Below are 26,432 nucleotides of genomic sequence, written 5' to 3'. Positions count from 1 at the left end.
CTTTCACATTTAGATGATAGAAGTTATCGTCCCTAAAATTCTTCATGATATTTCCATGCCATAGAGTAGTGATTGATCAGCTGGTGGTGGGGAGGAGGTAGCCAGACCTCTGTCACAACAAAAGAACTTACACTTTAATAGGAATGGGTGGAGTCTGGTACTCTACTGGTCCTCCCTCTTCTTCCTGTTCTTCTTCCTTTATTTCACAACTTTTTACTTCTCTAAATCTTATTCATAGCTCCAGGGCTGGAAATTTCTGTAGCCTTACTGATGCCTGGCTTGGCTTGTCGGCTCAAGCAGCATTGACCAGGTCTTATGGCAAAGACCCTGAGTGACCACCTGTTGCATACCTTAGAGAGCCTGGTGGCCTATGATCTGGAGAAGTTCAAGTTCAAACTACAAAATGCCAACTTGGATAAAGATAGAGATCGTATTCCCCAAGGCAGGCTTCAAGATGCTGATGGACCAGTGAAGCTTGCTGCACTTCTGGTCAATTCTTATGGGGAAAAATATGCTGTGAAGTTGACCCTGCAGGTGTTGCAAGCTATCAACCAAAATCTCCTGATGGAGGAGCTCAGCAAAGCAACTAACTCAGGTAAATCTGGTGGATATAACAAGCGCCTCTCTCTTTTTTTCCCTTCCAAAATGATACTAATACCTCTTTGCATTTGTATTGTGTTTCAAACTTTCAAAGCACTCTCACCCTCTGTATCTAGAAGGTAAGAACTGAAAGAGGCCTTATTTTTAGAATTTAGAACATAGAGTATCACTGACTCACAAAAATTGTTAAGAGCTCTTGCCTTAGAACATGTTATAGAAGTATTCTACAGAGCATAGAATATTAGAAGTAGGAGGAATCTTAGGATATAGACCACAGAATATCAGAGTTATAAGGGATTTTATCATATAAATCACAATATGCCAGTGTTAGAAGAGTCATTAAAACAGAGATCATAAAAATGGCAAAGCTGGAAGGAACATTAGAGAACATTTTACAAAGAAGGAAATCAATAAAGTGTCAAGTTTACACTACTTATTAATAGAACTAGGTCTTTGACTCCTAATCCAATATTCTTTGCACAACAGAATGTACCTTATACTGGTTCTTTGAGACAGGGCAAGTAACTAATAGACCCATTTGATAGATGGTGAAACTTGCAAAGCTGGTGACTTGTCCAAAATTAATTGGTTAATAGCTAAACCCAAATGAAAACCTAGATTGCAAGCCCAGGTTCTTTCCATTAGGTCAGAGTGCTAATGGGTTTCTCTTCATAACTCTTAAGTTTTATCATAGCTGGTAGTCTTCCTCCTAAGTGTTCCTCCTTCTCAGAGGCAGAAGAATGAATTCTAATTGTGTGTAAAGTCTTAGACCCAGATCATTGTATTTCAGGAAAGTCCTGGTTTCACTTCCTCTTTGGTTTCTCATTTTTTTTCTCTTGTTCATATGTACCTCCTCTGGTAGGTAAGTGACTCAGTGGATAGAATTCAGGGCCTGAACTATTCCAGTATTTTTGCCAAAGAAATCCCCAAGGTCGATGAAGAATGAGATATGACTGAAGGCCATCCTTTTGATCATCAAAAGCTTCCTTCCCCTTTTTCTGAGAACAATCTCTTGCATCAGACAGTAAAACACTGCAGAGCCCAGCTAGGGATATATGTTTATTCACACGTCTAGAGTTCCAATTTCTTTCTTCTTTTTTTTCTTCTGGATTATTCTTTTTTTTTTAATTTAATTTTTATTTTATTTTATAATTATAACTTTTTTTTTGACAGTACATATGCATGGGTAATTTTTTACAACATTATCCCTTGCACTTATTTCTATTCAGATTTTTTCCCTTCCTCCCCCAACCCCCTCCCCCAGATGGCAGGCAGTCTTATACATGTTAAATATATTACAATATATTCTAGATACAATATATGTGTGTAGAACCAAATTTCTTGTTGCACAGGAAGAATTGGATTCAGAAGGTAAAAATAACAGTTTACACTCATTTCCCAGTGTTCCTTTTCTGGATGTAGCTGATTCTGTCCATCATTAATCAATTGGAATTGGATTAGCTCTTCTCTATGTTGAAGATATCCACTTCCATCAGAATACATCCTCATACAGTATCATTGTTGAAGTGTATAATGATCTCCTAGTTCTGTTCGTTTCACTCAGCATCAGTTGATGTAAGTCTCTCCAAGCCTCTCTGTATTTCTCCTGTTGGTCATTTCTTACAGAACAATAATATTCCATAACATTCATATACCATAATTTACCCAATCATTCTCCAATTGATGGACATCCATTCATCTTCCAGCTTCTAGCCACTATGAAAAGGGCTGCTACAAACATTTTGGCACATACAGGTCCCTTTCCCTTCTTTAGTATTTCCTTGGGATATAAGCCCAGTAGTAGTTTGGCTGGGTCAAAGGGTATGCACATTTTGATAACTTTTTGGGCATAATTCCAGATTGCTCTCCAGAATGGTTGGATTCTTTCACAACTCCACCAACAATGCATCAGTGTCCCAGTTTTCCCACAGCTCCTCCAACATTCATCGTTATTTGTTCCTGTCATCTTAGCCAATCTGACAGGTGTGTAATGATATCTCAGAGTTGTCTTAATTTGCATTTCTCTGATCAATAGTGATTTGGAATAGAGTTCCAATTTCTAAAGATTGATCATCAAAGATAGTTGGAATTTTGTGTGACTTTTTTCTAACTCTTCCACTTGTTTCAAAAAGATCCTTGTTGGAAATTGCCAGCTATCTAGCTACCTATTCCATTATATACTGAATCCCATTTTTTTTTAAATACTGCTTGTGCCTTGTCATGCTCCAATCCTGAATTACCTCTACTACCTCCCTTCTCTACTTCTTGCATACTACTGGATGCTATTAGAGAAAGTTATTCAATGATACTTACTGGATACACTATGAATTTGTTATCTACCATCAGCTAGCTGTTCATGGCTACATACCAGATCTTTTATTCTTCCATGACATAAGTAGCAGGTTGTTAATGCATTTTTCTTGTCCCCTGCCTTTTTGTGGGCTAGATAGCTTTACCACCAAGGGAGAAGTTTACTTCTTAATCCAAGCTTAGAAAAATGGAAAGAAAATAGTAAAGGCTTTTCCTACAAACACCATCTATATTTATCCCCTTCCACATCCCACCCATATCATTCACTTGTTGCTTAGAGAGATCCTGGTATGATTGTTCCCTCTGTCTTGGAAAATTGAAGAGAAAAAAAAAATCAATATTTCTTTTTCTTTCAGTTCCAAGCCCTCAATCAGAGCATTGATGTGCCAAAATATATAATTTTCTCTTTTTTTCTTTCCATTTGCTCTTTTATGATCCCTCTCTTCTATATTTGAGAGAGGAGACATAGATTAGCAATGAAATGGTTAAAAATACTTATTATAATAGGCAACTTGAGAGAGAGGATAAGACATAAAGAAAACAAAGTTTTAAGGAGGAAAGATAAACTTTGGGAAATGGGCATACTCCTCTAAAAGGAGATGGGGAGGAAAAGAGGAGGGAAGACAAGCAAGGAAAGGACAGAGCCATTTATGTCCATTCTGCAATCATAGGTAAGTTTCACTCACAGCATTAATCCTGACACCTTCTACATGACAACTCTCAGCCTGGAGTCTGCTGCTGAGGATATCTCAGCCAGCACTCTTTTCCTACATGATTTCTAGTTTCCTATCTCTTCTGTTTTTAGGACACTGCCCACCCCAGTCTCCTCTATTGCCAGTCACCCCTAATCCCTTTAACTGAAAGGCTGGGAGTATATCACAATCCCCAGGTTAGGACAAATTCCCAGGGACATTGAGGAAGAGTAGAGAATAAAGACAAACCTCTGTACAAAACCAGTAGGCAACTATCTCCAGCATCCTGATCCTTATATCCTTGGCAATGCTAAAGCAGTTCCTCAGCTCCCTGAATGTGACAATCTCTGTAATGAAAACTTTTCTTTTCAAACCACTTATACCACTCTTCTCATCTCTTTTTTAGCAGAGGAACTTACCTTTTATTTTACGGGACTAATTGAGATCATCCATCATGAATACTTCTATCCCCTATTCCATATCTCGACTCTCCTTAACGTTATTCACTATTCTTTTCACTTGTTCAGTCTTTGAGAAAACAGTGGCCTTTTCCCTTGCCTTCCTATATGTGCTCCTGGTTACATTTGTTTCTCCAGAAATTTGCCCCTTTGATTAGTTTCCCAGTTCCTGACTCCATAAGTATCTCTTCAACCATGATGTTCACTAATACAGGTCTTCAGTCTAGAAGAAGAGTTTTCAGTTTCCCTTCTAGAAGAAATACAGATCTCTCCCTGTTCTTTGTTTCCTTTCTTTCTTGTGGAAAATTGATTTTGTAACAAAAAAGTAGAATGTTACAGAATGTCATAGGTGCAAAGGAAAGGACAATTGCTATGAGAAATTTGAGAAGGAAGAGTCCCTTTCAGCTGGGTAAATCAAAGAAGAACTTTAGAAGGAGATGGTACCCAAGTCAGACCTTGAAGGTTGAGGATAGAGGTGAAGCCCATTTAAGTAGTTATGAAAATAGCTATCCCACTTATCTCACAAAGCAGTTAGGAGGACCAAGTGAAATAAAGTGCATAAAGAACTCTACAGATACAAGATATTTCTATTTAAATGCAGTTGTGATTGTATGATAGTTCAGATACCTTGTATCTGAAACTAAGTATTCACAGGACCTGTTCTTCTGGATACTAGAGAGCTCAAATCCAAGTAAGTAGGCATGTCCTGGATAATCTGGAAATCTGGGTTTTAGAACCAGCTACTACTATTAACAAAAACCTGTGACCTTACACAGTTCTCTTCCCTAACTGTCAGCTTCCTCTTCTCTCAAGTCCTTTCCAACTCAAATATTGTGTGATTCTGACTTTGTCAAAGTTAGGAGGTAAGTGAGCCAGGAGTATTTATTTGTCTTGGAATTCTTTAGAATTGTCTTAGAATCTGAAAATAAATGCAATTTACCATGCTCATGGACCTCTGTAAAAGAATAAGATGAAAACGAAACTCTTATTATTTATGTTTTGTATATGAGAAAACTAAGGTTTCAAGAAGTCAAATGGTTTAACTATAATTACACAGCTAGTAAGTCAGAGCTGAATTCTAAGTTTTTTGATTCCAACTCCAGTTTTTTTTAAGTTTAAATTGAAGATATAGACAAATTGTTTAAAGAAATTTAAAAGTAATTTTAACCAAAATTCCTTGCATACCAAAAATTAGGGACTGATTATAAATTACTTTGCTCATTGAAAGTAGAAATAAAGGAAATAAATTGAATGTATCTATATCCCTCACTTAAAAGTAAAATTTAAACTTCATTTCTCAAAAATGTTTTACAATTTGGACCTTAGCTAATTTTGACAAGTGGTTCTCTCCTACCTCCTCCCTTTACTACCAAATCCATTGTGAATTTATGAGTTTTTTAAATTAATTTTATAATTTTTTTGACAGTATATATGCATAGGCAATTTTTTACAACATTATCCCTTGTACTTTCTTCTGTTCCGAATTTTTCCCCTCTTTCCCTCTACCCTCTCCCCTAGATGTCAGGCATTCCCATACATATTAAATATATTATAGTATATCCTAGGTACAATATATATGTGCAGAGCCGAATTTTGTTGTTGTTGTTGCAAAGGAAGAATTGGATTAGGAAGGTAAAAATAATCTGGGAAGAAAAACAAAAAAAAAAAATGCTAACAGCTTACACTCATTTCCCAGTGTTCTTTTTCTGGGTGTAGCTGATTCTGTCCATCATTGATCAATTGGAATTGGATTAGCTCTTCTCTATGTTGAAGATATCCACTTCCATCAGAATACATCCTCATACAGTATCATTGTTGAAGTGTATAATGATCTCCTAGTTCTGCTTGTTTCACTCAGCATCAGTTGATATAAGTCTCTCCAAGCCTCTCTGTATTCATCCTGTTGGTCATTTCTTACAGAACAATAATATTCCATAACATTCATATATCACAATTTACCCAACCATTCTCCAATTAATGGGCATCCATTCATTTTCCAATTTCTAGCCACTATGAAAAGGGCTGCTACAAACATTTTGGCACATACAGGTCCCTTTCCCTTCTTTAGTATTTCCTTGGGATATAAGCCCAGTAGTAGTATGGCTGGGTCAAAGGGTATGCACATTTTGATAACTTTTTGGGCATAATTCCAGATTGCTCTCCAGAATGGTTGGATTCTTTCACAGCTCCACCAACAATGTATCAGTGTCCCAGTTTTCCCACATCCCCTCCAACATTCATCATTATTTTTTCCTGTCATCTTAGCCAATCTGACAAGTGTGTAGTGGTATCTCAGAGTTGTCTTAATTTACCTTTTTCTGATCAATAGTGATTTGGAACACTCTTTCATATGAGTGGAAATAGTTTCAATTTCATCATCTGAAAATTGTCTGTTTATATCCTTTGACCATTTATCAATTGGAGAATGGCTTGATTTCTTATAAATTAAAGTCAATTCTCTGTATATTTTGGAGATGAGCCCTTTTTCAGAACCTTTAACTGTAAAAATGTTTTCCCAATTTGTTACTTCCCTTCTAATCTTGTTTGCATTAGTTTTGTTTATACAAAAGCTTTTTAATTTGATGTAATCAAAATTTTCTATTTTGTGATCAATAATGATCTCTAGTTCTCCCTTGGACACAAACTCCTTCCTCCTCCACAAGTCTGAGAGGTAAACTATCCTATGTTCCTCTAATTTATTTATGATCTCGTTCTTTATGCCTAAATCATGGACCCATTTTGATCTTATCTTAGTATGTGGTGTTAAATGTGGGTCCATGCCTAGTTTCTGCCATACTAATTTCCAGTTTTCCCAGCAGTTTTTGTCAAATAATGAATTCTTATCCCAAAAGTTGGGATCTTGGGTTTGTCAAACACTAGATTGCTATTTTTATTCACTATCTTGCCTTAACCTATTCCACTGATCAACTAGTCTATTTCTTAGCCAATACCAAATGGTTTTGGTGACTGCTGCTTTATAATATAATTCTAGATCAAGTGCAGCTAGGCCACCTTCGTTTGATTTTTTTTTTTTTTTTTTCATTACTTCACTTGAAATTCTCGACCTTTTGTTCTTCCATATGTTGTTATTTTTTCTAGATCATTAAAATAGTTTCTGGGAGTCTGATTGGTATAGCACTAAATAAGTATATTAGTTTAGGGAATTTATGAGTTTTTAATGATTTGGTATTTGGGTGTCTTCTTACAGAACATTTGACTCAAGGATGTGTTAGAGAAATCTTGGGAATCTCTGCTTTCTCAAAGGAAACAGAATCTAAGAAACTGAAAGCTACTGTTCCTCTGAAAAGGGCAATAAAGAATCCAGATGCTGATTTGCAGGATCCACATGAAGTTGACACGGCTGTATTGCAGGTTCCAGTTCTATCCCACCAGTTGTATGATGGGCAAGAATGTCAGAAGAAATTCCAGGGGGAAGAGGAAGATCAGAGGATTATAAAGAGCTCACATGTGACTGAGATTCAGGAGAGACAATGGAACCATTCTGTATATCTAGAAGGCAACAGATATGAAAATTCAGAAGTTGCTGTCACCTTAGGGCAAAAAACAAACAGGAATCAAAAGCTCTTATTTTTCTTGGGAGAGAAGAAATTAGAGAAGCATGGATATGGTGCATCTATAGGAGAGGAAAATTACTCAAATCAAAAATTGGTGAATAAGGGACCTGGGAATCTAGAAGTTGCTATGTTCTTGGAGGAGAAGGCAGCACTCCCTGAATCCCAGGGGGAAAAAATACTTATGAATATGGATACTTCCCTATCTTCAAGAAAGAAAGAACCTAAGAGTCCTGGAAACCAGTGTTTAAAAGAAAAATTTGAAGGTATTTTTCACAATATTTATTTTTGGCCCTAGAAGTATTATGTTGTTATTTTCTCTTAATATTTTATCATATCCTTAGTGGTAGGATTTGTATAAAAATTCTTTTATTGCAATAACTGTATGCTTTTAAATTATGCTACTTGAATGTTATTCTTTAAGAAGACTTTTGGCTACTAAATTTTATGCTCAAAGTCAGAAACCTGAGTTTTTATCTTGATTCTTCAATGGAGCATGTAACTTGTAACTTAACCTCAAGAATCTTAAATGGTAAAATGAAGATAACAATACTGGCCTTCTAGGGATCTTAGGAGTAAAATAGTTTGAGAAATTATAAAATGTTTCATAAATGGTTTCTTATTATTATAAGTAACCTTTTTTAAGGAGAGGAATGGGGAGAGGATAGCATTAAAAGTCTAAAAGATAATATCCTTCTATTTAGGTTCTAAAAGACTTACTAAGAAATCATGCAGAAAGCTTAGAAAAGTGAAGAATCAGAGAACGTAGGTCATAATTTTATCATGAGATATGATTTAGAGCTGGAAATAAGCTTAGAGGTAATTTTGTCAATCTATCGCTATCATTTTTACCAAAGATCTATTCACCAAAGATGATTGAATAGATAGTAAGTGACAAACTGGCATTTCAACTTAGATCCCAGACTCCAAATCTAGGCAAAAGTGAAATCACATGGATAGACAAGTTAGAAGCCTTGAGAAAGAGGTTGGACCTTGATTACAGAATACAGAGTTGGGGGTGGTGGTGGCCAAGGAATCATAAAATCAAAAAAGTCGTAGAACTAGAAGGTCCTGGAATCCATGGAATGAACCTCTCTATTCCATCCCTATCAAATGATCATCCTCTACTTGAAGGCCTCTATGTTAGAGAATTAATTGCAGCCCAGTTGAACAATTCAAATTATTAGGAAACTTATCCTTATGTTACATTGAAATTTGCCTCTGCAACTTCAGTTAAAATCCAGAGCTGGGATAAATGAATAGAAGCCAAACAGGTCTAATCCTGATAACTCTTCAAATATTTGAGGACAGTGTTATGTTCCCATTCCAGTTTCTCTTCTCTATGGAAAACATCCTCAAAAAGCCCACTTTCAAAAGGTTTCCAGTTTCTTTATCCTGCTGATTGCCCTTCTCTAGGTCTACTCCAGTTTTTTAATGTTCCTCTGTAATCACTGTATCCAGAACTAAACACAAAACTTCAGATGTGTCTAACCAGTATAAACATCCTCACTTGATTCTCACTTCCCTCCTTCTGGATGCTTCTCTTTCTTCAGCTTTTGGTTCACATTTTATACTGTTGACTTATATTGGAGTCCACTAAAAACCCCAGGTCTTTTTAACATGAACTGTTGTCTAGACATATCCTTCCTGTTCTTTACTTGAGTATTAAAGGGGTGTTGCTCCAAATGTAGGTATTACAGTAATTACAATTAGATTTTATTACATTAATTGCTATTAAATTTCATCTTTTTAGATTTGTTTACCATTCTAACCTGTTGATGTATTTTAAAATCCCAATTTTTTATGCAACATGTTAATTATTCCTCCTTACTGTGTCAAACACAAATCTTATTGCTTAAAATCAGTTACAGAATAGTTCCTTTCATTGCTTTCTCTATATTTTCAAGAATGAAATAAAATTAAGGCAGATAAGTAATTTACAAATTGTTTTGCTTTTAGCCAAAATAAAGTTCTAGAAGATTTTTAAATAGCTGAAATACCCCCATACTACTATATCATATTGCTTTGTTAGATTTTTGAAGTGTCCAGAACTTATTGTCTTATTTTGTTCTTCTGACTGGTTGATGGCTAGTATGCTCACTCGCTCTCCCTCTCTCTCTCTCTCTCTCTCTCTCTCTCTCTCTCTCTCTCTCTCTCTCTCTCTCTTTATATATATATATATATAAAGATGAGAGGGATCCTAATAATGATAATACTATCTGTATAGCTCATCATAGTTTGTAAATGTTTTACATGTTATTTCATTTGATCCTTCCAACAACTTTGTGAAATAGGTGCTACCATCATCTACTTCAATCCCCTCATTTTTTAATGAAGTCACTTCAGTTTCTTAAAAGTGCTTCATCATGTTTTTCTCACAAATTACCAGGCTTGGGTGGGGGTCATCTTGTTAGATAATACTTGGAGACTCTAAATTATATCATGGATACATGCCCCAGGAATATAGCTTTGTCCTGATAGTTCACTTACTACTTATGTGTTGATAAGTCACTTGATCCTATTTCTCTCAGTTTCCTCATCTGTAAAATGAGCTAAAGAAAGAAATGTCAAGTTGACATGACTATTCGCATAGTCCTTAACTGAAAATAATTATGACAATTCACTCATCTCTTTTTTCTGTGACCAGTATTGGATGTCCTTTCCCCCTGTAGGTCCCAGGGTAATCTATAAATTGACATTATCATTCCATAGAATATTTATTCCTCTTGAATAATAATCCCTGTTCAAGACGACTAGCTCTCCCTCTACTTGTGGCAAACCTGCAAAATAACTCTGAGATTTCTGTGGTTTTTCCTTCTCTGGGTGGTCTCTTCTATCTTAAATTTTCCTTACATAAGTTTGAATTCCCTCTTGCTTCTTTAGATTTCTTTTCCTATCTTATTTTCCCTCTCAAAGCTCATTCCCCATCCCCAAGAAACACTATATTATACCAAATAATTTAAAGAATTATTCTTCTAGGCCTTTTATCTTCTCTTTCATTAGGGAAACTAAGCTGCATTTTGTGCACAGGAAGTTTTTTTTTTTTTCTGATACTGGCAAAAATGTGAATATCTTTGAGGGTCTTTTGAATATTCCCCTCACCTTCCATACTTGTGGAAAGTGAGATCCTTAGTTCTTTGCCCCTCTTGTTTCTAATTCCCATTGTAGATTTCTGTAAGCAAATGTTCTATTTTGCCTTGGTAATCCACTATATTGGGAGGTTTTGTCTTGTCTACTGAGTTAAAGATGTTATTGTTGTTGTTTTTCTAATAGCAAATTTTACATTTTGCCAGGTGCATTAGACCTGCAAACACCTAAATCTAAACAGTAAATACCTTTAGCTGTTGCCTCTGAGAATATATTCTTTATGTAAAAATATATTAATAAAAAAACCCTGCATTTAGGCACCAAGGAATAATGCAAGAAATATTTTCATTTATTTAATATTAATCTATAGTTACATTATTTCTGACTTGGAGATATGTCTGCCATGATTCTTTCTCCTAAGATTTCAGATAAAATCTATAGGAACCTTGAACAAAGAAAAGTTATCTTAAAATGAATTTGGATTAACATTCTAGAAACCAAGTTACTATCTCTTTCCATCTGGACTTCATTCCTAGAGTTGAACAAAGGGATTTCCTCTCTTTCATTGATATATTAATATTTTCTCAATAGAAAAGGTCTACCAAAACACTTACTACAATAAGTCACTTGATTCTGTTTGTCTCAGTTTCTTCATCTGTAAAATGAGCTGAAGAAAGAAATGGCAAACCATTCCAATATTTTTGCTAAGAAAACCCCAAGTGAGATCAAGAAGAATCTGACATGAATGGAATAACTGAACAGCAACAAAAAAAGAAATTTCCCTTAGATGGGGTCAGATACCCAATTACTTCAGGGCTGAAGAAAGCAATGATATAAATAAAACAAGAGTTTTTTTGTTGAAAGGTTTAGTACCAACCTTAATCCATTTCCTTAAATACTCCCCTCATTTTTTTAGTCTTAATTCACTTTCCAAGGGGCTTTTTCTAGGGACTCTGGAACGGAATTTAGAGAAAAACATTATTTTTAAATATTTCTAAGGAGATTTTTACTATGCTTTCATAATTCCCCATTTGTGCGTCTTTCACAATTTGAAACATAATTTTTATTTATTATTTCTAGAATCTCAATTGTATAGCAAATGTTATTCTAATTCCTCAAAAATATGGAGTTTTCTACATTTTGCTTTTTTTGAATGTAGCAAAATTAATGCTAAAATATAGTACACAAAGTGACATAATAGGGTGGTTTCATTGCTTCTAATTGAAATACAGAAAACACTCAATATTCAAAAACACTTGTGTTTCTAGCTAGCCCTTTAATTTCCTAAACAGTAGTCAGACAGCTCTGCAGATTAATAATGCTCCCTGGAATCAAGATAATCCAATTTGCTGGCCAGGAGATAGTCTCATCTCCTTTGTTGCAGCTATTACAAAAGAGAGATTCTGGATCTATATACTCATTCTAGCATAGTTCTACCTCTCGTCCAGAGTGTATGTACTTCTATTTGTCAAATTTATTGAATCTTACCCAGAATTACAATTACATCCTCGTCTCAGAATTTTGTATGTATCGTAAACCCACTGTTTCCCTATACCATGCCAAACAGGCTTTGGCCTGGAATTATTCCAGAACAATTACTATGAAGGAACAAGAGTCCCCCGGGGGGTGGGGGGCTAGGGGGGAGGTGTTGCAAACATCTGAGAGTCCCTGAGTTAAGCCTAAGACTCTCTTCATTGGAGCAGAATTATAGAAGGAACACAATTAATGAATGCACTTCCAAACTGAAATTATCTAGTCCTAACCCCATGGTCATAGGTTGGAAGAGATTTTTGATACCTTGAACAGCTTAGCCAGCCTTGATAAGTAAGATCACAATATATGACTCATAGTTGGCCATTCAAGAAATTCTGGGCCTTAGAGTATTGCTCCATCCCATAAGAATATGCCTGCCTATTAGATAATCTCAGTAACTAATAAGGAGAGTTCTCATGTGGTTTTCCTACTCACTAAATTACAGTGGTTTATTATCTGCTCAGATCTAATATGAAACCCGCTATTTGATATTCCAAGTCGTTCATAACCCATGACCATTTCAGGGTCCTTTCTTTTCAGTTTTATTACAACTTGCTCATCTCTAAGTATGCAAGATATTTTCATACCTCTTGAACTTCTTTGCACAAGACACTCCATCTCCCAGTTCCAGGCATTTTCCCTCACTGTCTCCCATATTTCGAACTCTCCTCTTTCATTTCTATCTCCTGACTTCCCAGGCTTCTTTCAAATTTTATTTTTTACAAGAAGCCTTTCTTGATATCCGTAATGCTGGTGCCTTCTCTTGGTTGATTATCTCTAATTTAAGCTGTATATATTTTGTTTGTAAATAGTTGTTTGCATGTTTTCTCCCCCTGTGAGACTGTTAGCTTCTTGCAAGCAACAGCTCTCTTTGTCTTTCTCTATAGCTCTACTGTTTGGCACAGTGCCTGGCACATAGTAGATATTTAATAGATGTTTATTAATTGACCGATTGACACATTCCCCAAACTGGCCTAGACTTGATTCTGTTAGGCTTTTGTTATAACAACAGTGGCTTTTCTAATTGTCCTAATTAGCCATCTCATTCTAGGCCTTTATATACAAACTGTATTGTCCTATGAGGAAGTGTGGGTATCTTCCTCAAAGACTGAAGGTATCTTTCAAAATCCCAGTTTAATAACTTTGTGGTTTGTTAAATATAAATTTGTCTATTCAATCTGTTGATATGTTCAGCCTGTATCAAATATTTAGGACAATGACCCCCATAAGTTTTATCCTAATTTGTAGAGGAGAAACTTTTTGTTTTCTTACCTCTTTCAAGCTTTACCAGACTCTTCACATTCTCCTAGTCTATATTTGGCAAGCGAATCTATATTTACCTTATTTATAGCTTTTGTGATTTTTTTGTCCAGATTTTGACTTTATCTTTATAGAACTCCTAGTGAGAAAGCTCCTTCTACCAATGCAGATGAATGACTATTTTGTAACTTATAATTTCAGGGAGTTGCCTAAATGATTGAGAGTTTAAATTATTTTCCAAGGGCCACACTGCTAGTAGGGGGACTTGCATTTAGGTCTTCATGACACAAATGCTAACTTTCTCTCTCCACAATTTTTTATAAGTGTTGGCTCATAGGAAGATTCACAGACCTTAAATGAGAGAAAGAGAATGTGATCATTTAGTTTAGGAGTTCATAAAGATTTCAAGGTATTTGACTTGGATAGAAAAAAAATCTACCTTTATTTTTACTAACCTTTAACAAAATTAATACTTCCTTTAATAATGAATGTAGATAACAATGTTGAGAAAAAGTCATGGATTTTATCAGACTGCCAAAGGGAGCCATGAAATTAAAAATGATAAGAAATTCTGATTAAATCAAACCACTCATTTTTGCAGACTTAATAAATTCAGACCTAAAAAGAAATGCCCTGTACCTGTTGTATAAGTACTCTGTAGGAGTAAATTAACTGCAGTCAGCACCAACTGTTGTTATCATTCAATAATTTTATCTAAACTTTGTTGCTTCATTTCTTCTCTCAGCTTTCTTATTTCTAGATTCTATATCTTATCTTTTTCATCTGCCATCACCCTCCATAAAAATCATAGACAATAGAAGTTAAGAATTAGAAGGAACCTTAAGAGCTTAAAATGTGAGATCTGGAAGGGACAATGGAGTGTTGCAAGTAGAAAGTTTGAACTGAAAGGGACTTCAGAATGTAGACTACAGCTATAAGAGTTGGGACTTTAGAACATAGTGAAAAAGGACTATATTTCATTAAGTTCCTCACCTGTTAAATGAAGTTGATCTAGATCAGGAATTTTTAACTTGGAGTTAGATATTTTGATTATTGTATTTAAATATAATTGGTTTCCTTTGTAATTTTGCATTTATTTTATGCATTTTAAAATATTTTGAGAAGAGGTCTCTGGGCTAGATTGCTAAAGGGATTCATAACACAAAAGTGTTTAAGAACTTCTGGGAGAAATGATCTCTAAGGATAGTTCCTAGTTCCAAATCCCGTGATGCTATGAATATATGCTATGAAACATTAGAGCTAAGAGAAAACAACAATCCCTATAGTCCCTGGGTCTAATTCTTTCAGATGAGCTGACACTGACCAGGATACCCATTGAAGCTTTGAACATCAGAAAGATCACAGGAGCTCCTGTCAGAGCAGCATCCCTGAGGAAAATGCAGGAATCATGTTCTGTTTGTCAGGACATGGTGAGAAAACCATCAAGGAATTCCTGTAGTCACGACATCAGATACCATTGCAATATTGGGTATAATGTCTGTCTCAAATGCAAAATCATGTTTTCTAAGAATTTCCAACATAGCAAGAGTCTTGGAAACATACCCACTGATTTCCAGGAGCCAATACTAAGTCCTCGTTCCACACCTCATTGTGAATACCACCCAAAGCAGCTCCAACTACTGTTCTGCAAGGATCATGGAAAAACCATTTGTCTCAACTGCAGTATGTCCCCCGAGCACAAAGGTCATCGAATACTCGCCATAGAGGAGGTTGCTCAAAGCTATAAGGTAGGAGCCTCTAGAAGGCTGGATCTCTTTCCACACAGAAAGCTGGGTTCTGGATACCCATTAGATGTATGTTCATGGAGTGACTGTATAAATGGGAGGTGAATATTCATTCTCTCTTCAACCACTTTGGAAAAGGGCCCATTATTCACTTTAATGTACGAGTAGAGCTGATCCTCAGCAAATTTGGGAAATAGGTCAAATTTGTCTTTGTTGTTATGCTGCTTTCCTTTTTTAAGTATTTTTAAAAAATTAATGAGTATTTGTTTTGTCTTCTTCTCGCCTCCCTCCATTAGAAAAAAAAATCTTTATCTATCCATCTATCTATCTATCTATCTATCTATCTATCTATCTATCTATCTATCTATTATGCTTTGATCCACTCTTTAGAAGTAAGCTATTTAATCTCCAATTATTTTTAATTGTTTCTTTAAAAAACATAATTTTTTTTTATTTATCAAGTATTTATTTGGCCTTCCTTCCACTTGGAAAAAAACTCTTGTAACAAATATACATCCCATACTAACTATATTCAAAATGTATGTCTCATTTTATTCTATTAGTTCATTACTTCTCTGTCAGGAAGTAGATAACATTCTTCAGCATTAGTTTTCTAGGATTACTGTGGATTATTACGTTGATTAGAGTTAAGTATTTCAAAATAATTTATTTTTACAATATTCTTGTTATAATATTATTTATTTTCCTGGTGTTGCTGACCTTATTTTGCAATTTCATATTTCTTCCCAGCTTTCTCTGAAACCATTCTTTTCATTATTTCTTGTAGAACAACAGTAATCCATTACATTAATACATTACTTTCTCTTTAGAATCACAGAATAAAGAATGTTGCAAACTGGCAGGAAATTTACAATAGTGAATGTAGAATGTTACAATTTGAGGGGATCTTAGAACTTAGAATATTAGACTAGCATTAGAATGGAACTTAGAATTCCTTAAATACAACCCTGTCATTATATATTTGAGGAAAATGAAACCCAGAGAAGATAATTGATTTGCCCATGGTCACTAGGCTAATGAGTGGTAAAACCTGTACTAGATCCTAGGTGGTTTGGCTTTTACACTAAGATTCACCCTATTACACCATATTTTTTTTTTCTCTCCTTCTTTTGTGGCTATTCTGTTGCAATACTCTGTATCTCCTAACTTCCCCATAGCTATCTAGATCACATGGTTTGAGCACCCTCATACATATTGAGAAGTGTCATATTCTCTAAACCTATTCTACCTTATAAACTCTGATACATCCCCATTCTTCATTAAAATGCTATATTGCTATCCTTAAGAAATTAATTAGAAAAGATTTGTAGAATTTCTATTATACTAAGCAGAATGGTATATATAACAGAAATCTTTTACCTCATGGAGCTCATAGTTTCAATCAGGACACAAAAGTGACAAAAAAAAAAAAAAACAATTAGAGGAAAACACAGGACTGTATAATCAATGCTATGTTGTATAAATGTAGACTACAAGTGGAATAGAGCAGAAAAGATAGAAGAAAGGCCAGAATATATAGATTTATTTGAAGTAGTAGGTAGAGCTAGGATTTATATTGGAGAGGGAAATATTTCCCATACCTTTGCAAAAAAGTAAGCAAAGATGGGTAATGGGTATAGCTGGTGCTGAGGACAGTGATATTGAAACAGGCTTATTGAGAAGCAGTGGGTAATCAAGTGGGGCAAGTTTATGGCAACTATATGAGTACAGCTACGTGACATGTTTTACACAAATTAAAACTGATATAAATAATTGGAGAAATAGTTATTGCTCATGGGTAGGCTGAGCCAATATAAGAAAAATGACAATACTGAATTAATTTACTTATTTAGTTCTATACAAATCAAATTACCAAAGAATTACTTTATTGAGATAGGAAAAAATTAATAATGAAACTTATTTAGAGAGAAACAAAAGGTCAAAATTCTAATGGGAGATAATGAAAAAATGTGGGATAAAGGGGGCCTAACAGTACCAGATCTTAAACTATAGCCTACAAGTCATCAAATCATTTGGTACTAGTTAAGAACTAGATTGGTCAATCAGTGGAAAAGATCAGTTGCATAATATATAGAAGCAAATAAGCAAATAGCATAATGTTTAGTATATCCAAAGATCCCAGCTATCATGGCATCTATTCACTAAAACTACTGGGAAAATGGAAAGCATGCTGACAGAAATTAGATTTAGATCTCCATCTCACACCACATACCAGCATAAATAAAAATACATGACTTAGACATAAAGGAAGACATCATAAAGTAGAGGAGCAAAGATAAAATAAAATTGGAAACAACTAGTCTGCTTTGGTAGGAACCCAAAGGGATAAAGGGAAGTAGTATTAGATAATACTGAAATAGTAGTTTTGAGTTCAATTTTAGAGTGCATTTAATACCAGACTAAAGAGTTTGTAGTTTTATTTGATAAGCAATTGAGACATAATAAAAGTTTTTGAGTGGAAAAGTGAAGTTTTTTGACTTGTATACTAGAATAATTAGGAAGTTTTGTGAAGGATGGCCTGTATTGGTTATAAATCATACACTGTTACTCTTTAAGTTATCCAAAAACCCATCCCTAGATATTTCTAAGAAAAGAACTTGAGTTCAGTGCAGTCTAACATGGAGACAGAGGAATGAACTGCAGCAATGTTTCGTGATTATTATTAATGCACCACTTAGAAAAAATAAATTCATATAATTCTTAATACAATTTCTCCTTACTTCTTAAAAATACTTAAAAAAATAACTGTATCCTTATTATTCCTGTACCTTCTTATTCCTAGCTCCTGACTTCCTCAGAATGACCTGGTGAAAAAGAGCTAGGCTTTGAGCATGAGGAATTGGGATCTGATTCTAATTGTGCCAGTTAATGTCTAGGTAACTGTGGACAAATCACTTTGTCTTTCTGGGCCTTTTATTTATATGAAAAATAAGGAGTCTGTACCAGATAACCTCTAAGGTCTCTTTTTAACCTGCCATCTTTCTCTTTGAATTTGAGACCTTCATCTTGTTCTTTCCAATAACAACTTTTATCTTTATCTTAATCACTCATGGTCATTTCTATTCACTCTGCTCCTCTATTGTGGCATATTGTCCTAGGGTACTTGGGCCTAGTGGTCCTTGGGCCATTGTGGGCTTGGGAGTCTTAATCTTTGCCCAACTAAAAATTATGTGAAATGATTGCTTTAGTATTGATTTACTAAGGGCCTCACACGTTGAAGGTATGTCTCTATCTGCTCATTTAAGTGGCACTTAGGTTACAGCAAGCTAAAAAGGGAGACCTTTATTCTGATCCTCAACATTTTATTTTATTCCTTTTTTTTTTTCTTTTTGCTGAGGGAATTGGGGTTAAGTGACTTGCCCATGGTCACACAGCTAGGACATGTTAAGTGTCTGAGACCAGATTTGAACTCAGGTCTTTCTGAATTCAGGGCTGGAGCCACCTAGCTACTCCAGTCTTCAACATTTAAAAAAAAATTTAAACCAGGAACAAATTCGGAGTCGTCTGGAGCATCTTGAGAAAGTAAGAGAAGCAGCTGAAAAGAAGAAATCACAAGGAGATGAGAAAATGGCAGCCTTCCTGGTAAGGCCAGTAACATTCTACAGACACTCCTATCTGGGGAACTACGGAGGGAAGTTTGCTTCTGGATAGAGTATGACTAGGACCTGAGCCTTTCTGAAATTCTTTCCTGATTCCTGGGGAAATGGAGAGAGCATAGAAATTCATATGGGTTTTATTGGTAGTCAAAAAGAGTGGGGAAAATTTCTATAAAATGATTGCTTTTCCTTTTATAATTATCCCTTCCACATTTGAGGATTAGGAACATGGTGCCCTGCACAATCTGGAAAATTCTCATAAAATTTTTTGACCCTACTTTCATACCAGAGAAAAAATTTTTATTTTTCTTTTATGGGGTGTTTATAATAACTTTTTGTAAAATTTGGGTTAAGTATTTGGTCATAGGCCCTGTGTTATCTTATTGGGGTTCAAAGGAGACCCCAGAAAGGTTGGCGATCCAGCTCAGTGTCTCCTGAGGTGTCTCAAATTGTATGAACCAGGAGATCATTGTACACAGCAACCACAAGATTATATGATGATCAATTCTGATGGACAAGGCTCTTTTCAACAATGAAATGATCCAGGCCAGTTCTGGTTACTCTTGTGATGAAGAGAGCCATGTATACCCAGAGAGAGGACTGTGGGAACTGAGTGTGGACCTCAACATAGCATTTTCACTCTTTTTGTTATTGTTTGCTTGCATTTTATTTTCTTTTTCATTTTTTTCCTGATTTGATATTTCTTGTGCAGCCAAGATAACTGTATAAATATATATGCATGTATTGGATTTATTGGATTTATTTTTTACCATGTTTAACATATATTGGGTTACTTGCCATCTAGGAGAGGAGGATTGGGGGAAGGCAGGGAAAAATTAGAATACAAGGTTTAATGTTGAAAAATTATCCATGCATATGTTTTGAAAATTAAAAAGCTTTAATAAGAAAAAAAAAAGAATTTGCAAGCTCATACCCATCTCCAAGTCAAAGGCAAAGTTTATTATAATTGTAAGGGCAATTGAAGAAGGCTAAGTTCCAAAAGAATTTAGCAAAGAATCAGGAGCAAGAAGATAAGTTTATTGGAAGAAGATAGAAAGATCAGTTGCTTCATCTCTGATATGCTAATTTTCTGACTTAGAGGTAGAATTGAGGTGTGGTCTTAGTATTGAATTCTATGGCTTAGACTGTTTCAGAAATTTTGTTATTACTGAATAAAAGATTGTTATTTGATACCCAGCATTGTTTGTGGAATTAAAGCACTCCCAAGGTCAGGTGGCCTTACTGTGAAGACCAGGTAGATTTAGGATTATCCTCCCAAAGAGCTCTACTACATCAACAACAGCTTTTTCAAAATTCTCCCAAAATTCCCTTTGAATTTTTTATGCTAAACCTTAATACATTAAAAACCTTGATGGGAGAAGTCTCTATGTGGAAGGGATTACTGTATATTATCAAGGGGACAGATCATTCAAGAAGAATGGAATAAGCTATGAGAACAGTGTTCCTTAATAGGAATCATGGTCACGCTGAAAGTGAACCAGCTCCAATAACCACTATATATTTTGTTTTGCTTTTTCATTTTATTTTTTAATTAATAAGCATTTATTTCATCACCTTTTCATATCTACTGTTGTGCCACAGTTCCCTTTTATTGTCCTGACTCAGTTTCCCTGATTGCAATTTCCCCTTTTCTGCTCATTAGAGATAATTAGGGCTGTGGAGATCTGGCATTCCAAAAGATAAAACTCCAGATGTTCTATCTCAGATACCTAATTGGTATTGCTTATAACTCTAAGTTTCAGACTTCCTGGTTCTAGTTGGACACCTTAATTCCCAATTTGTTAGAATTTATTTTCCTACCCCTCAACCTGTCAGAACCAGATTGATGGTCCTTGCTTGGAGATTCCAGCTCACCAGAGTTTGGACTCCACCCCCTGCCTTTGTTTAGCTACCCAAACTTGGAACTGAATGTGTACATGTATATGTCATTGAGAACTCACATTCTCAGCTTAGATGACATCAGTTCTGGGGGCATGATGCTCCCAGAACAATCTCTCCCTCTCAGAAATCCAAATAAAATATTAAAAGCTCTCTAATCTCTATCTTGCCTCAGTTTCTCTGGCATTACACTACCTCCACTTAAGAAGGAAAAGAAAAAAAAATTAAATCCTTGTAACAAATAATAGTAGTCAAATAAAACAAATACCCATATCATTCTTGTTGGATGAAGGGATAGACAGAACTATCCTCAGGCCCACTCTGAAAAATGGGAATTTTTAGCATATATTCAAAGTTCTTCTAACTTTTATGGGCTTCCAGTGAATCATAGTGATGGGAAAATGAATCCAGTGGCCATCCTCATAGTAAAAACCTCAATGGATAATGTCCTTGAACTATCCCTAACACACTGTCCCTCCATTTTCCTGATCCTATTGCTCCCAGAACAAGACAGAAACTCAGAAGGAGCAGATTTTGTCCCGACTGATGCAGGTGCATCAGTTTCTAGAGGAACAAGAAGAACTCTTCCTGGCTTGGATGGAAGAACTATCCAGAACCATCATCAGGAGCAAGGAAGAGTACAACACTAAAGCATCCCAGGAAATCTCCCTTCTTGAAGAGCTGATGGAGGAATTGGAAGAAAAACAGAAACAGTCAGCATGGGAACTCCTGCAGGTGAAAAATGAGTGACCCCTTTGACTTCTTGCCCTGTCCTGAAATCTGATTAATTTCCTTAGCATGTGGGTGGAGAAAAGCTCAGCATATCTGTGCCAATTGACAAGTTCTAGTAAAACTCTTGAGTGGCTTCAGATGTCTGTAAGACCCCTTGGAAACTCAAATCATTTTCTAGCCATTTTCCAACACATTCAGATCTCCTTAAAGAAGGAGGTCTTTAGTCCTTATGAAACTGGATATTCAACATATTCTCTTTCTTCCTATTTCACTAATAGCTTACACCTATATGAGCCTAAATTTTTGTATTCAATCTAATAGAAACATCAAGGAACAACCAACTTTGGTTTGGTTTTGGGGAAAGAAGAAACCTAAAAGTGGGAAGGAGCCATTTGAAAACTCCTTAAGGATTTCCAAATCATCTTTCTTGCCAGTTTCTACATATTCCAGCTAATGTCTAAGGTTAGATTAATGTCAGGTGTAAGCTATCAAATGTTCATTGTAAACAAAAACTCATAAATATCTTTGCTCTTGATCCCTTTGATCCAATATATTGTCTTTTCTGAATCAATAAGGAAAGGCATAACTGTAAACTTAAAGCACTTTACACTGAACCAAATTTTCTCTACATTCCCTATCATATTGGGCTGAATATAGGCTAATCCTCTCCTCCCCCTAATATCAGATCTTTTTGAAAAGAAAAAAAAAATTGTAGAAGGCTCACAAAGTAGAAGGTGTGGCCAAATATGAATCAAAATGATGTATGTCAAGATGCTTTTCTGTACCATGTAGTATAATTGTCTTAAGCTATTTGAAATGACAGCAACCTTGGAAATGGCTCCTAAAGCCCTGTAAGCAAGGGGCTTACTCTATTATATTTGAAATAAACTGTTAGGAGTCAGGACCTGAATGAATTTCCCTTAAGGGTTATTAAAGTCAAAGAGGAAAGTGAGATTTAAAACTGCCTTGTGTCTCTTGCTGGAACTATTATAGCAAAACTATGGGGAAAGTCCAGGGCATTGGGAACAGGCTAGAGTCAGCAGCATTTGTAGGAGGAGTTGCTGAAGTAGAAGATTGGCAGATTGGGAAATGAGGAAATGAGTAATCCCATCCTGTAGCTGAGTATATCAAATAAAGAGTTCATTAAATATAAGGAATAGCTCCAGAGCAAGACTAATAAACTGTTTCTCTTTTTCCCTTTTAGGACATAAGAGTCACCCTGATGAGGTAATTACACAGTTGAACACACACACACACACACACACACACACACACACACACACACACACACACAGTTCTGAGAAGAGACTGAACATTCAGAAGACCCAGCACCTTGGATTCTGTAACATAGAACTTTCTATTCTGGCTCCTAATTGCTGTGAGGGTTTCTTATATTCCCTTATTTCCAAATGGGTAGGTATATCTTGAACCTTTAATTTGATCTAAATATTTCCTCTCAGAGGAAGTGAGATGATTCTGGCTCAGGAAAGATAAAGATCACTCCAATTGTCCATGATGGGTTTCCCTTTGGGATGTTCTGAAGCAGTAGTGCCCTTTCTGATAAGTTTCTTGGTTTCAGAGTAGTTTTTAGGGACATATTCATGGAAATCGAAATTTCATACCAACATGGTGCTTCAGTCACTCGTCCATAAACATTCATAAAATGTTGACTATGTGTTGGTGCAATGTTGGGTGTGGGAGAAAAAAGAAAGATAAATAAGACTGTACACAGATTTTAGAAATACACAGAAGAAGTAGCAAGTAATATTATATCAGAAAAGATGATTTCTGAATAGAGTATCAGAAAAGGTTTCACAGAGTAGGTGATTTTTGAACTGGATCTTGAAAGTTGGATAGACTGCTTAGAGGGGAAGATTTCAGGAACTTAGTGCTGACAAGACAGGGAAAAGCCATTGATAAACAGGAATTCAGACATGATAATCAAGAACATCAAGTTTATCCATATGAGGTTTCACTAAAGGAACTTGACATGTTTAACTTGGAGAAGGAATAAGAGATAATGGTAGCTATTTTAAGGTATTTGTAGGGTTGTCATGTGGGTACATGGATTAGCTTTGTTCAGTTTAGCTCCAGAGAACAGAAGTTGGAGGAGTGGGTAGAAGTTACAAAGAGGAAAATTTAAGTTTGAAATTAAAAAAATTTTTTTTCAACAAGTAGAGCTGTCCAAGTTTGGAATGGGCTGCAACTAAAGGAAATGTATTTTTCTCAGTGATCTTCCAGCACAAGTAGAATGGCCTCTTATTGGACATGTTATCAAAGGAATTGGGTAAGGGGTTGTACTTTATGGCTACTGAGGCTCCTTCTACACTGCTACTATGCTAATCCTTGATTATAAGATCAGAATTTGCAAAAGATAAATGAGGTTCAGAACTTTCACTAATGCTCTGATCTAGAAAGAAGAGAGCCTTCTATTAGAGACTAGAATGAAGCCAAAAGATAACAAGGCATTTGCCTAATGTACTAAGAAGTATGAAAAGTAGTAATGGTCTGTGTCCCTACTTTGAGTTCAATTGGGAGTTTTCTTGGCCTCCACTCTTATAAGAAATCTATGAAGTGTGACTGGAGTTTGCCCCAGTGCTGCCTTCACTGTGACATACACCATTTTTGTTGTTGTTGTTGTTGTTTGTTTGTTTCTGTTGTATCTGCAGGGCAGAATGGATGATTCTCCCTAAAGAATGGGCTGTATCTCCTGAGTTGAAAGAGAAAGTGCATATTATCTTCTGGAAATCAGAGTGTATGCATAAGAGCATAAGGAAGTTCATAGGTTTGTATATAAAATTATTTGGTATTAGAGAAATTGGAAACAGCATAGCCATCTCATCCCTGATTCAGATAGCAGAATTCAGTAGTTTTATCTTGGTCTCTTTTTTTCTTCCATCTTTTAACAACACTATTAATTTCCATCTGAAATCTCCCTTGCAAGAGGTCCTAAGAACTCATCTCATTTCCCTTTTCTCCTAGAGAGTCTGCAATCAGAAATGGAAACGTTCAAAAGTGAGTGTCTGGATCTGCTTACCCAAAGAGGGAGGGCATAATTTTATATTGTTCCAAGAATGCTAATTTCTTTGAGTCATCTAGAGAGAGAAACTAAGGGGGAAAAGGATTATTTCCCAGTGGAAATCCCCCAAAGTTCACCTCTATTGGCCTCTCTTTTTGTTCCCCTTTGGCTAAGTTACTACTGGTAGGTATACTTAGAGATTCCTAAATAAACTTGGCATATTATCAAGGAATCAGTCTGACTTTGAGGCATGAATCTCTTCCTCCCAATTTCTTTGGTTAGGTTCTATGAGTTGTCTCCTAATACCTTTGTCATTTGATAAAACTTGATAGTGTTCTTCCTCCTTTTCCAAAGCTTTCCCTCCCTTAACTTATTCCTACTCTAGGCCCAAATCAAGAGTCAGGCTAAATGTGGGAAAGAGAAACGCATATATGAATTGTAAGGATTTATGAAAATTCCAAGAACCCGCTGTCCTGGGGAGGTTCCTAAAATTAAGTTCCACGTTTCATTATAGAAATCAGAACAAGGTTAGATCTTTACCTTAGCTTACACTTTAGATTCTTTCTCATCTTTTTTTTTTTTTTTTTTTTTTTTTTTTCTTTTTTGGTCTATTTAGTTTTACAGCTGAGAGAAGTCCAACTGTATACAGGTAAGTGGCTAAGGCCAGAGATTTTCATAGTGGCAGAAACCTTATACCAGGGTCAACTTGTTCTTTACTCTTAGGCCCTAAAAGAACAAATACCAGTTCCAGAGCCTGGAAAAGGTATATATGTACCTTGGGCAAAGTTTGAAAATTTTATATATTGTCTCTGTGTTAACACACAGTAAGCTGTCCACTAAGTTCTTTGAGCCTACACTACAATATATGTAACAACACAAAATAAATACTCCCGGCTCATAGAGAAAATAATTTTTTAATATACATACACACGTCATAAATTTATATAAAACTGGTCCACACATTCCCTTGAACATTATTGTATCTTAGGGAGCTGACAACTTTGCCTCCACTAGTCTTACCTTTTCCTAGAACTTATTGTATAGGGAGTGGAGATACCATTAACTTCTCATTGGTTATTTGGATTTTCATTGTAGCTAATGTGACTCTGGATCCAGAAACAGCACATCCTCAACTTATCATATTTGATGAGCAGAAAAGTGTGAGACTTGGGAAGAAATGTCAGAAGTTGCCTAATGTCCCACAAAGATTTGATAATTCTCTCTTTGTTCTGGGATCTCCAAGTTTTGTCTCAGGGAAACAGTATTGGCAGGTATATGTGGGAGACAAGACTATGTGGACTTTGGGAGTTTGCAAAAATTCTGTGAACAGGAAGGGCAGTACAGCCTTTTCACCAGGAAATGGGTATTGGTTGGTAATGATGACAAAAAAGAATGAGTACAGTGCCTCCACCGTTCCACCAACTCCTCTCTCTTTGGGAGAGCCCCCAAGATGTGTGGGAATTTTCCTGGACTATGAAGCTGGAGATATTTCTTTTTACAATGTGACTGCCAGATCCCACATATATACATTCCCTTTCTCCGGTTCTTCCTCTGATCCTCTTCGACCTGTCTTCAGCCCTGGTATGCATGATAGAGGCAAAAACACAGATCCTCTGACCATCTGTCTATTGAGTAGATAGAATAAAAGAAGTTTAGCATTCATGCTATTGAATATGAATCTACTCAGGTGATCTCATGCTCTCTATAACATTTTAAAATCTCATTTATGGAGTAAACACACGTATCTTACTTTGTCTTTTGGTTATCACTATGCTTGCTTTTAATCCTCCTATTAGACTTTAAACTCTTTTACAGGCAGAAACTCTGTCCTATTCAATTCTGTATTCCCCATAGCACTGTGAATAAAGACTTGTATAGTTTGTGCTAAATAAATATTTGTTGAATAAA

The 26,432-nt window shown here is 35.7% G+C and overlaps 1 protein-coding gene across 1 annotated transcript; it reads left to right on the top strand.

Moving 5' to 3' along the window:
- Nucleotides 1–254: 254 nt before the first annotated feature.
- On the top strand, nucleotides 255–26,432 carry MEFV (MEFV innate immunity regulator, pyrin). The gene is made up of 10 exons (XM_074279917.1): nucleotides 255–595; nucleotides 7,269–7,898; nucleotides 14,821–15,260; nucleotides 18,765–18,860; nucleotides 21,278–21,508; nucleotides 22,710–22,732; nucleotides 24,175–24,290; nucleotides 24,488–24,520; nucleotides 25,141–25,173; nucleotides 25,620–26,432. The coding sequence occupies exons 1-10, from the start codon at nucleotides 316–318 to the stop codon at nucleotides 26,162–26,164; spliced, it is 2,427 nt and encodes an 808-aa protein (XP_074136018.1). The 5' UTR covers nucleotides 255–315; the 3' UTR covers nucleotides 26,165–26,432.

This window comes from Sminthopsis crassicaudata, chromosome 1, assembly GCF_048593235.1.
Source record: "Sminthopsis crassicaudata isolate SCR6 chromosome 1, ASM4859323v1, whole genome shotgun sequence".
NCBI classification, from domain to species: Eukaryota; Metazoa; Chordata; class Mammalia; order Dasyuromorphia; family Dasyuridae; genus Sminthopsis; species Sminthopsis crassicaudata.
The sequence above is the reverse complement of the archived record's forward strand: the minus strand, read 5'-3'. Positions and strand labels throughout refer to the sequence as shown.

Coding starts and splice junctions, on each gene's coding strand:
- MEFV (XM_074279917.1), top strand. CDS start 316: ATGGCAAAGACCCTGAGTGACCACCTGTTGCATACCTTAGAGAGCCTG. Junction 596..7,268: donor CAGCAAAGCAACTAACTCAG/GTAAATCTGGTG, acceptor GTCTTCTTACAG/AACATTTGACTCAAGGATGT. Junction 21,509..22,709: donor CAGCATGGGAACTCCTGCAG/GTGAAAAATGAG, acceptor TTTCCCTTTTAG/GACATAAGAGTCACCCTGAT.